This window comes from Chiloscyllium plagiosum, unplaced genomic scaffold, assembly GCF_037043375.1.
Source record: "Chiloscyllium plagiosum isolate Xiang-an unplaced genomic scaffold, Cpla_swu_hap1 HiC_scaffold_43, whole genome shotgun sequence".
In the NCBI taxonomy this organism is placed as follows: Eukaryota; Metazoa; Chordata; class Chondrichthyes; order Orectolobiformes; family Hemiscylliidae; genus Chiloscyllium; species Chiloscyllium plagiosum.
In genome coordinates, this window is record NW_028270181.1 from 11,258,070 (window position 1) to 11,274,585 (window position 16,516).

A 16,516-nucleotide genomic window follows, 5' to 3' on the forward strand; every position below is an offset into this window, starting at 1 on the left:
AAGGTAGATTGGGTGAGATGTTTTCTACTAGCTGCAGAGTCTAGGACTAGCATCATAGTCTAAAAACAGAAGCAAGATCTGTCAGATATGAATTTAGCCATCACTTCTTCACACAAAGGGTAATGAGTGAATGGAATACTCTTCCACAAATAATAATTGATGTTCAGTCCTTGTTAATTTTGAATCTCTGATTGGTAGATTTGTGTTAGCTGGAAACATCAAGGGTTAGAGCAAAAGAGGTATATGAAGTTAATGTTGCCATTCAGACATTGTTGCATTGGATCTCAAAACAAGCTCAAGGGGCTAAATGGGCTCTTCCTGTTTCTATGTTCCTCAGTTTTTGCAGAAGTGATGGACTAACTTAAATTAGCTTGTGTGTTAGTTGATGGGAAAGTTTGCAAAGCCGGTGTTAAGAATTCCAATATATGAAGGGATCTGAAGGGAGGCAAGAGGGAAAATTCATGTGGAATCATGTTCACCACACCCAAATTCAATCCCATCCCTGTCACTCAAGAACATTTTGAGTATATATGCGACTTCTCTATAATGCAAATGATTTATAGCAACATCCCACTGACAGGCAATATGCAGACAGCAGTATCACAATAAGCCAGGACACCATACATCAAGGTAACATGCAGCCAGGTCTCTCTGCTTTTCGTTTAATCTTATAAATTAATAATTGTTTCAATCATAAACAATTTTAAACATAAACACGTCTTGGTTTAAAAAAAGAAGAGTGGAAGATGTTTGGCTTATTTCTGAACCCAACTTGATTTAAACATAACTCTATTTGGAGCTTTTCCTTCATCTAACCCAACTCTTCCTTATCCTCATCCATATCCATACCATTTCAAAGGACAGTTCTACAATGCACCATTCATTACATTCCCCATTAGGAACTCAACAATCAGGCAGTGTTAAGAACATTGTTATCACATCCCCTGATGTTACACAGGATTGGCATGTGCTCGTCTACAATGGGGATCTCTACTTAAGAATGAGCAGCAAGGGAAACTCATTCACTCTTCAGCCTTCTGTACCCGTGGACAATGGGGCTGATTACCTCACCTCCTGCCTTCCAGATTCTGACTGAGATCTGTTACTCCAACCTTGGCTAAGGAACCTTTCTGCTCCATGTAGTTAAATGTCATAGCATTCCTAACATTCAAGGCTATGAATCAAGCACTAGAGAGTGAAATCAGTGGAGATTTAGGGTAGTTTTTGTTGCTCCACACTCCACAGGCCAAAGGGCCTCTTCTGTTCTCTGTGATTCTATGGACTATTCAACAAAGAATCTGTGGTATGGGGTAGTGTCCCTACTTCTTGATCAGAGGCCCAGATTCCAGTCCTACCTGCTCCAGCGAGGTGTCATAGTACATTTGAATAAGGTAATTAAAAATACATAAATCATCTAGGTGGCTGTCAGCAGGATATCCAACTCTAAGTTTGTAACACCACAGAGGGCAAGATGCCAGATTCCTTCAGAAGATGGATAAACCCCGAAATTCTTTTAATTCTGACTTGCTAACCTCACATATTCTCCGTCAAGTGATCAGAGTTTGGACAAATGGAAATTTGGATCCAGCAATGTATGTTAAAATAAAAATTAAATCTGAGTTCCACCACCTGAGTTTTATATAACATCAACGAGACATTTATTTTAAAAGAGCCCATTCATGTCTGCACTGGTCATCAAACATCCATCTGCTCCAATTCCATTTTGCGGCATTTGGCTCACTGCCTTATATCCTAAGCTATTTTGATTGTTCATTCAAATAGTTCTTAGATGTCTCCAGAGTTCCCCCTTCAATCACCCTTTGAGCCAATGGGTTCCAGATACAGGTTGTTCTGACGAATTGCAGATGCTGTTTCTAAAGTGCAAACGTTTTAAACATGTGTTGGCTGTAACGTGATTATATCGCCAACACTTTAATCACTGTTTCTAAAGTGCGATTTCTCTATAATGCAAGAATGCACCCATCTGGTTATAGAAGAACTGACTGTACCCACCAATCTATGGGTGGAAAATAATTTCCTCAAATCCCTTCTAAACCCCCTGCTCCTTACGCTAAAACTATGCATCTGATTAATGCCCCCTTTACTAAAGGGGAAAATTGTTCCTATCTACAACCCTCAAAACTTTGTTTATTTCAAATCAGGTCCCACCCCTCTTCAACCTCTCTAATCTAAGGAAAACAACCCCAGCTTAAGTATCTCTCCTCATAGCTGAATGTCTCCAGTTCAGGCAACATCCTGGTGAATCTCCTCTGTACCGTCTCTAGTGCAATCACATCCTTCCTATAATATGGACTGTCACACTACTCCTAACTAACGTTATATACAGCTCCATCATAACCTCCTGGTCTTCATTAGTCAAGTCATTGAGTACAGAAGCAAGTGTGCCATATGCCCTCTTAACTATCTGATCCACCTGTCATTCAAGGATCTGTGGACAAGCACACCAAGGTCCTCCTGATCCTCTGTATTTCCTAGGGTCTTACTACTCACCATGTAGTCCCTTGCCTGGTTAGATTTCCCAAGTGCATTATCTCTCACGATTCACAATAAAATTCCATTTGCCGTTGTTCTGACCAGCCTGTCTATATCATCCTGTAACCTAATCCTTCCTTTTCGTTATTTCTCACATTGCCAATTTTCATGTCATCTATGAACTGATTAATCACACCTTCCACATTCATATCTAGATCATTAATGTACACCAACATACAGGACCTAACACTGGACACCCTTTGACTATCATCCTCTGCAACCCTGCCATTGAGCCAATTTTCAATCCAATTTGCAGATTTTGCTGGATCCCATGGGCTCTCAGTTTTTTTTAAACCAGTTTGCCATGTGACATTTTGTCAAATGCCTTACTGACGTCCATGTCAATTACATCAATGGTATTACCTTATTGCACATCTAGTCAGCTCCTTGAAAAATTCAACCAAATTGCCCCCTTAGAACACTAAGATGTCTATCCTTGATTAATCCTTGCCTCTCCAAGTAGCGATTAATTCTGTTCCTCAGAATGTTTTCCAATGATTTACCTACTGAAAGTGGCACACTCATTGGTTTGTAGTTTCCTAGTTTATTCCTACCACTCTTGTTGAACGTTTCAATAAGATAAATAAATCTAAATGCTTTTTCGCACAAATGTCTCAATATGCATGTCATTGTTTTGCTGCAGTTGATTCACTCTCTCAGAGGAGAACAACAAATGCTGGAGATCACAGCAGGTCAGAAAGTGAGGACTGCAGATGTTGGAGAGTCAGAGTCGAAAAGGGCGGCATCTGAGAAGCACAGCAGGTCAGGCAGCATTCCTGAAGGGCTTACGCCTGAAACATCGACCCTCCTGCTCCTTGGATGCTGCCTGACTTGCTGTGCTTTTCCAGCACCACACTTTGACTCAGCATGCAGAGAAAGCAAGCTAACGTTTTCAGCTCAGATGACTGGCATTTAAGCTGGTTTTGAGCTGGCGATGCAGTTCTGATGAAGAGTCATTTAGACTCGAAACGTTAGCATGCTCTCTCTCCATGGATGCTGCCTGACCCACTGTGATCTGCAGTATTTGTTGTTTTCAGTACAGATTCCAGCATCAGCAGTAACTTGTTCCCACTCTCTCTCGCTTAGCTGAAGGATCATCGATCTGCGACATTAACTTTGTTTCTCTCTCTTCACAGACACTGCTGAATTTCAGGCACTTTCTGCTGTTACCTTTTATTTTCAACTAACCTGCTGACGACAACTGTGGCATTCTTTTGAGACCTTTTTATTCCATTATTATGAGCAGCACACAATATTTTGATTAAGGATTAGTTGTTTTCAAAAAAGAGAAACCTCTGGATTTTAATCTATGGTTACGGAAATTAGTTTTCTGTGAAGATAATTGATCTAATGCAGGACAACATGCAGTTTGATCGGAAACAATTCCGATCATTATTAAAGCTTACCTCGAATTCTGAGAAAACCTGGGGTATAAAATGCTAAACAACATCAAAGTAGACAGTTAGGATATTTTCCACCAGCAACCTGCTTCATTTTCTTCATTAACATGACTCACCACATTTCAGAGCTAGAATGGTGATCACGCGTGTGATCTTGAACACATGAGGGTTAGTGTGTCATCCCAGAAATATTACAAAAGGGGGGCTTGTGAATGAAGCAAAATGCTTAAATGATCTAAACACAAAGGCAATAAACTTGACTTATTCTGAAAAAGGACTGAGGGAACAGCCCATTCAGAAAATAGTCACATACTTCCTTTGGCTGCATCAGAAAAGTTTCTCCTAGACCTCACCCTTCAGTCTGGACTCTACCTCCACCTCTTGGGGCAACCAAACGTACAAGGGTCTTGACACATTCACAGACTCATCCATTTTCTCAGCACATTGGATTCAATGCCTGCCTATTGCACATCACCTCCTCCCCAATCCTCTCCTGACCATAGTTACTTTAACCTCTAGTCCACATTAACTACTCCAGAACATCATTGCTGAAGACTATTTGGTGAATCATTTTAGCTTTACATTTTTCAGACACAAACTCTAGAAATAAACAAGCATTGAATATACCAGATTTTAAACTTTTGCATGTAAAGTGACTCTAATTACTCTAATTAATTTACTAATCTCGTCTCTCATACCTTCACTGGTGCTGCAACTGAAGAGGGGTTTGAGGGGTATCCTTGTGACGGACTAGCTCCATAACCTGGAGTCTGGCCAGATGGATAACTTGGAGTTGGGCCAGATGCAAAACCTGGCGTCGGGCCAGATGGATAACCTGGCGTCGGGCCAGATGGATAACCTGGCGTCGGGCCAGATGGATAACCTGAAGTTGGGCCGGAGGCTGAGAACCCTGGGTTAGAAGCAGGATATCCTGGATTGTATGACGGAGCACCAGGTTGACCACCTTGGCCTTGTGGGTACATTCCATATGGCTGCTGATTGGGAAATGCCCCAAATGCATCTGGAAGTTGTGGTCGTATTGAAGCTGCTAAGTTCTCAATCTGAAATGGAACAGAACATGCAATCATTAAGATTTGTATTTGTTAAGCCACAATTTTGATTCATACTTTATTCCAATTTTTCCTTGAACAACAATAACTTACAACAACTTCACATCTGACTTGTTAATCTCTCATAGCATCTCATGGGAGCAGAAGTGAAAACAGAGTTAAGTCTTCTTTATGGGAAATGGGATTAGAACTGGACATTGGTGGAACTATACAAAACAATTCAATTTCCAATTTTGCTTCAGTTTACTTTTATCGTTGAATAAATGGGTTTGAAGGTTTAGCCTGAAAGGTACTGCTTTTCAGTATCAGGTTATTGGTTGATTCAAAGAGATCCATAATGCATCTTGTGTTAGTTCCTAAGCAAACTCCAAATGTAAAAGAAACTTCCCCTTAGTTTTCCAACCAAAGGAAGCCAACAATGTTATTGAAAGGGGGAAAATAAGTGTTTTTTCCAATGAAAAAATGTGACTCTTTGAGGTTACATCAAGCAGAGAAACTAGATATGCAGACTTGGCTATTGTTGATAGTGCACACAAGTCTCATCTTGTCTTAACATCTCATCTCAGCCTGCCTTGTGACTCTCTGCTCTCTTGCAATTGTAGTAGTTTATTTTTGAAAGCACTTTCCTTATTTGCATCAATCATTTCTGTGGCAACAAGTTCCTGTTCTGACCACCCTAACTTCCTGATTAGGAGTTGGTTATGACAGTACTGTATTTACGGCCCCTAGTTTTGGATCTCCCACAGTGGAAACACTCTCCACTGCCAGTCTATCAACCCTGTCTGAACCATTTGTGAAGTTAAAGATCTCTGACACGCGTTTATTTTTTAAACCTGAATTGTGGTTTGTATAGGGGGATTAACCCTTTATTGCCTGCTAATGTATGACATTTGGATGTATATTTTTCTGGAGTGAGAGTGGGAGAACATCGGTATCTGCTGATATCTGAGCTACATGGAGTGAATGGTCTTACTCTTCTGTACTTTGTAACTTATAGGGCATTGGAACCAGAGGGAAATATTTTCTATTCATGGTACTCCATGGAAGTGTCAAGAAGGAAACAGCTGTCCTATATTCACTAACCACCACAAAACAGCAAATGGAATATAGATAAGGAAAGCCAGTCAGCTTATTTTTGTTATTCCATCTGGAAGCACCAACTTAAAATGAGTCATCCATCGGAATCTTTACTGAATAACCTAACGATTCCTTTTCACGAGTCTCCATAGACATTGATAGACATCCATATAAAAATGGATGGTCCAACTGGAACAACGAAGAGATCTAAAGCACTAGCCAAAAACACACACATCGTGGAATCCTAAGAATGTGACAGGGGTTTCACCCATCGAGTGGACAGGTCCACATTATCTATATTTTATTTTCGGGAAGTCTCAATGAGTCAAGTGCCAACTGGGTGGGGCAGGACCTTCCTGGGAATGAGGACCACACGAGTAGAGAGACTCATCGCTGCTGATCACAGATTGGCAGCACCTCATTGCTCAGCGGTGCCAATGGACAGACAGTGGCTACTGCCAGTACTGTATCTGCCCAAGGCCAAAGATGGACCCCAGAACAGGCAGGTAATATGGAGAGTGGACCACTTGGAGTCAGGGGAGGTGTGACAGCTGACAACCAACCCCTTCACCCTTCCTTTTAAATGAAGGACTCTGCGCCACCTGGAAGTCAACAAAGCGTGCTGCAGGTGTTCCACTATATCCCCTAACTGTCACTGGGTGAATACCATGGCATGAGGACAGAGACGCATTATTAGGCACTAATTGATGGCAGTCTCTGTGCGTGGTCTGGTGGCTCATCAGCCCTCAACAGCGTCCCTCAGAGGCTGAGGCCTCAGTAGGGACTGGACCTGGTTGAGAAGCGCCTTACTGGTCTCTGCTCTTTTTCCTAAGTAGGTTTAGGAGTCACTGGGGCCAGTCAGACAAGGCCTGGCGAGGAGTGGGATGGTGATGTGGTGGGTGAGGGGCAATAATTGGGACAGGGGGTTGGAGTGATTTTTCTTGTTAGACCAACCCCCTCAATCTCACTGGAGGAACGCCAAGGTGAGAGGGCAGTGGCAGGCACCCTACTCCCAGCCACTTCTCACCATTTTCAGGCTTCCAACAACCTCCCTCCACCCAACTCTTAACCTTCTGTTTACAGGCTCTTTTAAAACTCAGCATGTCACACGCAAATGTAGAGATAGTAAGAAGGTGTGCTCTTGTGTGTGACGCCCACCTATGCCAGCCTAGTCTGCCCTGGACTGCATGAGAGTGCGCTTTATGTCATTAGACTGCTTTTTATCCCCCTCAGCTAATACCAGCTTCTAGAAAATGCAAAATGCTTTCCCAAAATACAGACACAATGACTCCACAATGCAATAGGAAACAGATGCAAATTAATCTTCTTGAACACATCATTTGCAAAGATCAGAAACCTTGGTCCAGTGCAGTCTTGTTTTATAAAAGCAATATAAAACCCAGATGCTGAAAATCTGAGCTAGGAACATGGCATGTTTGAATGACACAATAATCCTGCCAACATTGCTGAAGGCTGAACAAGGTTCAGTTTGAAATGAAATCAATAAAATTTATAAGAACTTAGAAATTCCTATGGCCCACAAATGCTGCCAGATCTGCTAAGTGTTTGCAGCATTTATCTATCATTTTAGTTTGGCTGTTCTGGGATTTATATCAGAGCACGAAAAGACACATTCATACACAGGTTTAGTGCCACTTACCCTTCCTGCCATATTGGAAAAATTGGCACTTGTCGGCATGCTTCCAAAAGAATCCAGTCCAATGGGCATGGTCGGATTGGGACCCCATGGATTACCACCTAAAATCGAGCAAGAAAAACAATGATCAAGAAATAGTAAACGCACATCTCTTAGCACTGCTGCCTCACAGTGCTAGGGACCCAGGCTCGATTCCAGCCTCGGGCGACTGTCTGTGTGGAGTTTGCACATTCTCCACGCAGACAGTAAATGTAGGTGAATGGGTCTGGGTGGGTTACTCATTGGAGGGTCGGTGTGGACTTGTTGGGCCGAAGAGCCTGTTTCCATACTGTAGGGAATCTAATCAATGGAACTCTGCTCAAAGTTGAGCAGACGCAAGCACAGAATTTTCCTGGAGGTATCAGTGCAACTGTTTTGGCTCATTTGGTGGGTATTCTTACTTTAGAATCTAAAGCTATGGCTTCAAGGTCCCAGGGGTGGCACAAAGACCTCGGTGCAATGCTGATGGTATGTTGCATTGCTGGAGTACAGAAGTAATACAAGTGCTACATTGTCCACACACAAAACGGTATGAGTGCTACATTGTCTGAGTACAAAACTGATACGAATTGATGTACGATATTGATATCGCAGGCATTGTTGGCAGTTTTCATCCTTTATTTAAGACTGAGGCCTCAGATTCAACCTACTCCAGTTCATGTGAAAAATCCTCGTGTATGACTAACCAACATTTTGCATGACAACTACCTGCCTTTATGTAGCTCTTCAATTTAGCAAATAATCTTAAAGCACTTTGAAGAGGCACTGACATTGTTGAAATGTAGGTAACTAGCGAATGTCTTTTTCCCCAGGCTACAGGAGTCAAAAACTAGAGGGCATAGGTTTAAGGTAAGGGAGGGTAATATTTAAAAGGGAATGGAGGAGTAACTTTTTTTCCCCACACAGAGGGTGATACGTATATGGAATGACCCACCAGAGGAAGTGGTAGAGGAGAGTACAACATTTAAACATTTTTTGCAACATTTAAAAAACATTTGGATAGGTAGATGGATAGGAAAGGTTTAGAGGGATTTAGGCCAAATGCAGGAAAATGGGAGTAGTTCAGTTTGGGAAACCTGGTTGGCATAGATGAGGTGGACCAATAGGTTCTGTTTCAGTGCTGGATGATTCTACGGGGAGCTGAGTAAAGTGACCAAAGGCACATTGAAAGAGATAGGATTTGAGGCAGTTTGGGAAGGAGACTCAAAGGTCAACTCCCAATAAGCAAGGTTCTAAAACATGTGCGGGACTGGGGAGAGTAAAGAAGATTAGGTACAAAGGACTTGTACTAGAATATGTGACAAGAGAAGATGTTGACATTGGGAAAGTCAAAGTCATGGAATTCAATCACAAATCCAAAAGGTGAATGAAAAGGCAATTATGTTAAAGGTTATGAAATAGGCCAGGCTTGACAAAGGAGGGACAGTATGCAACATAGTCACTAATGATGTCCTTAGTGATTTTGACAAGAGGGATCTTAATTCAGTTAGGACATAATCTGTGCTGCACAGGGATAGCTTGAACTTTCATCGTTTGAAATGCAGAATGGGCAGCAAACTCAAGCTTAAATTCAGTAACCTGAACTGGTGGAAATAAACCACACATAATCCCCGAGTCCCTTTGAGAGTGTGACATTTCAATCAATGTACTTGCGTTGTCTCTGCCAATCAAAGGCAGCACATCTCAAATCAAGGACATCACCAGCACTCACTGACTGTTCTAAAGTAAAGAGGACTCAATGGAAAGACAGAGCTCAATAAATCATCCTATGATGCAAACTGAAATACAAAAAAACCCTTCAGACATGAAATCAAAATGGCAGGTCAAATAAAAACTGTAGCATTGGAGCAAGACTGCAGAGTGCCCAGCGGTTTTCCTTAAGATTTATAACTACTTCAGCAAGATGTTGAAGAGAAAATAATTTTATGGAGATTTGGGCCTGTCAGAGACATGGTGGTAATGTCTCTAGTAATCCAGAATCCCACATAGTGTTCTAATGACATAGTTCAAGTGGCACCAAGGCAGATATCGAAAGTAAATTCAATGAAAACCTAGAATAAAAACAAGCTGGCCAAATGGTGACTATTTGTGTCATCACAGTGACACTGTGTAACCACAGTGGATTGTTGTAAAAGCCCACGTGGTTCATTTATGTTCTTCAGGAGAAGGAAATTTGCTGATCTCATCTGGTCTGGCTACTGATGACTTCAAACTCACAGCAATGAGAACTCAAAGCATGTGGTGCTGGCAAAGCACAGCCAGTCAGGCAGCATCTGAGGATGCTGCGCTTTTCCAGCACCACACCTTTTGAGCCTGATCTCCAGCATTTGCAGTCCTCACTTTCACCTGGCTGACTGGGAACTGTCCTTTGTACCATCAAGGATGAGCAACAAATACTGGTCTAGCCACACAAATTGTATTTTTAAAAAAATAGTTTGAATGGATGGGGGATTAGCTTACTGAGGAATGAAGAATGACAGTTCTCAGCTGGGTGGTCTCCAAGGTAGGTGCATGAAGATATTTCACACATTTGATTATCGTGTAATTTCTTGAAAATTGGCCTCTGCCAAAATTATTAAGCAGGGCTTCCCTCTCAACATGACCCCTCCCCAACACATACACACACTCTCTTCTTCCAAAAGGCCCCTGGAGATCCATGAAATACTTGAGTCATGCAAACATTATGGTACCTGGTGCAGATGGGTATCCTCCTGGTGCAGGTGGGTATCCTCCTGGGGCTGGTGGGTATCCTCCTGGGGCTGGTGGGTATCCTCCTGGGGCTGGTGGGTATCCTCCTGGGGCTGGCGGGTAGCCGCCTGGGGCTGGCGGGTATCCTGGGTAACTCATCTTTTAAATCTGAGAAGAGAAACAAATTCAAATCTTAAATTAAAACAAAAATCAACTTGGCAACACAGTTATCTAAGTCAACTGTCTGAAAGGAAAAATGGAGAAATAACTTGGATTTGTATAGCGCCTCTCCTGACCTGTCAGGTACAGCTAATGAAGGACATTTATGGTTTCGATGCAGGAAATAAACCAGGTTTTGGAGGTTACTGTGTTCTAGGTGTTAGGAGATCAGTTGGATGAACAGCTGGTTTGCGATGCAGAGTGAGGCCAACTGGGTGGTTTCAATTCCCATACCAGCTGAGATTACCATAAAAGGTTCGTTCTCACCCTCTCCCCTCACCTGTGGCATGGTGACCCTCAAATTAAACCAGCAGCAGTCACCTCTCTGTTATGAGGGTGCGGGACAATGGTGACTTTATGTTAAAGGCATTATATAAATGCAAGTACTATCTAATTGATCACAATGCACTCTAATCAAATTTCACTCTCAGCTATGTTAGCAACGTCTTTGGAGTCTGCAACATATCACCCAGCATTATCTCCAGCAAAGCTCTATACAAAATGTAGCAGCATCAGAACCGAAAGTGGTTACACAGAATCAAGGGCTTTGCCCATTTGATATGATTTGAATGGCCAATTGATTCAATTCATTTCAGCAAATAGGTCAGGAGAGTTGGCCAGAACAGATCTGGGTTTGGAGCCAATCGATTCAGATAGCAGTTGCAGCAGAGCAAAGGTCTGTAGAAATCCATCTCACGTAGAATCCCTATAGTGTAGAAACAGGCCATTCAGCCCATTGAGTCCACACTGACCCTTTGAAGAGCATGCCACTCAAAACCACCCCGCTACCCTATCTCTGTAACACTTCATTTCCCATGGTTAATCCACATAGCTTGCACATCCCTGGACTCCAAGGGACAATTTAGCATGGCTAATCCACCTAAACTGCACACCTTTGGATTGTGGTTGGAAACACACACTGGCATGTGGAGAATGTGCAAACTGCACAGATATAGTGGCCCAAGGGTGGAATCGAAGGCGGGTCTCTGGTGCTGTGAGGCAGCAGTGCGAACTACTGAGCCACCATACTGCCCCACATACCCGGATCACAGCCTAAATTTTATTTCTTGTTAAACCAACAGCCTTACAGTTGGAAACTTGGTAATGAGCCAAACCTCCAGATTTTCCCATAAAGCAGAAGGAGAAGGAATTGGAGGTTGATTAAATACAAGACAATAAATGCTGAGACAACTGTTTATTTGGTGCAAGGAATATTTCTTCAATGTGCAACAGCTTAAACAAATAAAAGTGACAAACTGCAAGATTATAATATATATGTGCAAGCATGTAAAGACAACTTTGAAAGGTGTATCCATGCACTATCAATATTAAAGTCCAGCCCAGAGCACGTAGGGAACATAGCCATAAACATGGGGATAAGGGTGATGCAGAAAAAGCAGGGGCTTTAGAAGGACAGCATATTTCATGACACCCCCTTCCAATTCGTCCTTGCACACACTTGTCATTTTATTAAGTGGCCTATATCGATTACTATTAGATCAAGTTGCAGCTCAGTTAATGAGCCTCAGCACTGGACCTGCATACAGCCATTTTAATCAATGATATGATTGGAGTCTAGCTGAACAGGATAGGGACAAGTCTCACTCACTGTTAGCTGTCCAAGAGTCTTGCTTTGAAGTGACGTTAACAAAATTCGATCCCACTTCTAAGGTTTTGGAATAACTACATGCATTCATATTAAGTGCTTTTTATGATTTCATGATGTCCCAGGGTGATTTATAGGCAGATTGTACTATTGAAGTCTGGTAATTGTTTGTGATGCAGGAAGTGTGATAACCAAGGTGGCACACGGAGAAATTGTGGTGGGTTAATGGTGACAATTTAGGTGTTTGTATGAGACTAGAACCTCAAGACAAATTGACATTAGAATCCCAATCTGTTGTTCAAGAAGTTTGTAACCACTCCAAACAACCAAAATTCAGTCCCTAATCTATATAGATGACAGCTGCATTGACAATTACATTGTTTATTCTACTGGAAACACCCATTGATCTATCCAACAATGCATCAGAAACTGCTGTTGCTATTTTAATGCCAATCTGTCTGAATAGGATTTCGTCGTTACTAACAGCTGGGATTATCAGATCATTATCATGTTGCTACAAGCCGCCTCTTGCTGTACACAAGTCGGTTTCATATTGTAACAACGGCAACATTTAAAAGTACAGCTGCCTTCAAAATGTTTTACAACATCTTGACACCGCAAAAGGTGCTACATAAATCCAAGTATTTCTCTCTTAACCATGCATAAAATTCCAATCCAGTTCCATTGAGGCAACTCTTGAACAGTCTTACCTGCCAATCTTCCTTCCCACCTATCCACTCCACCCTCCTCTCTGACCTATCACCTTCATCCCCACCCCATCCACCTATTGTATTCTTTGCTACCTTCTCCCCAGCCCCACCCCCTCTCCCATTTATATCTCCACTCCTCTCCCTGCCTTCATTCCTGATGAAGGGCTTTTGCCTGAAACGTTGATTTTCCAGCTCCTCAGATGCTGCCTGACCTGCTGTGCTTTTCCAGCACCACTCTAATCTAAACTCTTGAACAGCCAGCAGTCAGTGCGAGATAGCACTGCTGTCTCACAGCACCAAGGTCCCAGGTTCGATTCCAGCCTCGGGTGACTGTCTGTGTGGAGTTTGCACATTCTCCCAGTGTCTGCGTGGGTTTCCACCTCTTGCTCCGATTTCCTACCACAGTCCAAAGATGTGCAGGTTAGGTGAATTGGCCATGCTAAATTGCCCGTCGTGTTAGATGCATTAGTCAGGGGTAAATGTAGGGGAATGGGTCTGGGTAGGTTGCTCTTCGGAGGGTTGGTGTGGACTTGTTGGGCCGAAGGGCCTGTTTCCACACTGTAGGGAATTTAATCATTTCCATACTCAACACTTTGGACTTTGGACTTGACTCGAATCAAACTTGTATTAATTCACATGTGCCGCTTAACAAGTCAGTGTTTGTGCCAAAGGCAGTTTGTGCCATGGCAAACCGTGGTAAAAGTCAAGAAAATGTAAGAATGTGAGTTAATAAAGTAGACATGACAGCATGTTCATCTGAACCTTGCAGAATTACACAATAAGTACAGTATTGTCACAACCTGTTTATCAGATCATAACGTACTCATGGTTCCATTCACTAATAATAACCAATAATGGTTATTAATTCCAATCTGACAGTGATTAGGATTTGAAACACACTGGTCAATAGCATGATGGAAACATATTCAATAAGGAACCTTATTTGGTAGGAGACTGAGAGTGAAGGGGTGGTGGCGGTGGGGGGGGGGGGGGAGGGAGGAGAGAGGTGGGCAAGGAAATGGATTGAAGGGGGCAAAAAACTGCAAAGACAGGGGAGTGGGAACAACTCTACTGCCCTTCAAAAGAGCTTTCACAGACTCAATGGGCTGAATGGCCTCCTTCTGCATTGTACAATCATCTAAGTGAAGATTTCTTTCAATTTTGATTATTTACAGTATGAGTTTGCAAAAGAGACAAATGTGCTTTAATTTAAAAACAGAAATTGCTGGAGAGGCTCAGCAGGATCTGGCAGTATCTGTGGACAGAAAGCAGCGTTAACATTTGGGACCCAGTGACTCTTCTTCAGAAATCACAGTTCTTTGTCTACATTTTAGTATTTTACTTTCTTTTGTTAATGTGAGGTGGTGAAATAATTAAAGTGGGGCCTTCGAAAAAAAAAGTCACTACATTTGGATACAACTCAGTGCAAATTGCAGCCTCACGAACATTGCTGCAATCCTTTCTTGTTGTAGAGAATTTAGAGGTCAGAAAAATAAGCTTCATGACTTAATTCCTCCAGAGAGCTGTGTGTATGTGAGAGGGAGAGAAGAGGGAATGAAATGGTGAGAGAGAGTCAGATAGGCAGGCACAGAGAGGGGGGGGGGGGCAGAGAGGTTGGGGGGGGGGAAGAGGGAGAGAAGCAAAAAGCATTAAAGACAGTGGAGACAAGTGTGAAAGGACAGAAAGACAGAAGAGATAGAAAAAGAAGGGGAGAGACAAAGAGTGAGGGGTGACTGTGAAAGGGTGTGTGAGAGGAAGTTGGTAGGAGATTGAGAGTGAAGGGATGTGAGACAAAGTGAGTTGGGGGGAGAAACTGGGCAAGGAAATACAGCAAGAAGGGTGGGATAGAGATTGGGTATATGAGAGGAAGAAACTGGAATTGGAGCGAGAAAGGGGCTGAAGGAGATCGCTGTGGAAATGGAGAGGAGGTTCAAAGGTTGAGGTGGGGAACATGAAAAGAAAGAAAATGTGTGCGCGAAAGAGAGAAAAAGAGCAAGAAGGACAAAGATACACATTACTGTATTTGATTACTGCTGTGTTGAAAATAGCATTTGTCATCAGGACAGTCATAGAGCTAAGTATGAACCGACTAGCCTGATTCCACACTGTGGAGATTTGATGATGCTCCCTCTGAGGCAGAAGCTGAGCCAGCTTGATTCTAGGAAAGCTTCAGCAACAGTGGGAAGTTACACAACTTTCTTTATCAAAGGTCAGTTTCCCCGAGGGTATGGATGTGAAAGCACTTGTGGTGCGGGTGGGGGTTGGGAATGGACTGAATGCAGAAGATCCATTTTCAGAAGGCAGAGAGTGAGTAATCAGGAAACAAAACATGATGTAGCGGTGTGGGTGTTGGACCTGGGGTGGATAAAGTTGAGAGTGTGGTGCTGGAAAAGCACAGCAGGTCAGGAAGCATCCAAGCAGCAGGACAATCGACGTTCCAAAGTCAGATGTCACATGACACCAGGTTACAGTCCAACAGGTTTATTTGACCAGGTTATAGACCAACAGATCTTTTACCTGATGTCATGTGAATTCTGACAAGGATTCAAAGCTGCTTTGCAAAAGGTTTCCAAACAGTGATGACAAAACAATGATAAGAATTCATGAAATGTTCACTGGAAAAAGGTGTGACAAATGCCCTTGAAAGACTGAATTGTGCAACAATATATTTAAAAAGAACAAAACTGCTGGTAGCTGATAAAAGTTTGCAGATGACACCAAAATTGGAGGGATAGTGGACAGCAAAGATGGTTACCTCAGAGTACAATGGGATCTTGATCAGATCAGCCAGGTGGGCTGAGGAGTGGCTGATGGAGTTTAATTTAGATAAATGTGAGGTGCTGCATTTTGGAAAGGAAAATTAGAGCAGGGATTGTACACTTAATGGTAAGGTCCTGGGGAGTGTTGCTAAACAAAGAGACCTTGGAGTGCAGGTTCATAGTTCGTTGAAAGTGGAGTTGCAGGTAGACAGGATAGTGAAGAAGGCCTTTGGTATGCTTGCCTTTGTGGGTCAGAGTATTGAATACAGGAGTTGGGAGGTCATGTTGCAGCTGTACAGGACATTGGTTAGGCCACTTTTGGAATATTGTGTGCAATCTGGTCTCCTTCCTATCAGAAGGATGTTGTGAAACTTGAAAGGATTCAGAAACTATTTACAAGGATGTTGCCAGGGTTGGAGGATTTGAGCTACTGGGAGAGGCTGAATAGCTGGGGCTGTTTTCCCTGGAGCTCGGAGATTGAGAGGTGACTTTACAGAGGTTTATAAAATCATGAATGGCAAGGGTCGAGTCGGTCTTTTCCCTGGGGTGGGGGAGTCCAGATCTAGAGGGCATAGATTTAGGGTGAGGGGGAAAAATTTAAAAGAGACCTAGGAAGCAAACCTTTCATGCAGAGGGTGGTGCATATATGGAATCAGCTGCCAATGAGTAGGTGCAGCACTTAAAAGGTGTCTGGATGGGTATATAAATAGAAAGGGTTTAGAGGGATATGGGTCAAGT

At 42.6% G+C, this 16,516-nt stretch overlaps 1 protein-coding gene across 2 annotated transcripts in view; it reads right to left on the reverse strand.

The window, feature by feature from the left end:
* Positions 1-16,516, reverse strand: part of LOC122541888 (annexin A4) — a 77,682-nt gene that overhangs the window by 39,740 nt on the left and 21,426 nt on the right. Inside the window, exons 2-5 of one of the 2 annotated variants that reach the window (XM_043679054.2) lie at positions 10,487-10,652; positions 7,761-7,858; positions 4,652-5,014; positions 3,960-3,992 (exon numbers count right to left, since the gene is read on the reverse strand). In XM_043679054.2, the coding sequence (XP_043534989.1) occupies positions 3,960-3,992; positions 4,652-5,014; positions 7,761-7,858; positions 10,487-10,643 (651 nt within the window). In that variant the 5' untranslated portion in view covers positions 10,644-10,652. The remainder of the gene's footprint in view (positions 1-3,959; positions 3,993-4,651; positions 5,015-7,760; positions 7,859-10,486; positions 10,653-16,516) is intronic. The other variant, XM_043679055.2, reaches the window with a different exon arrangement.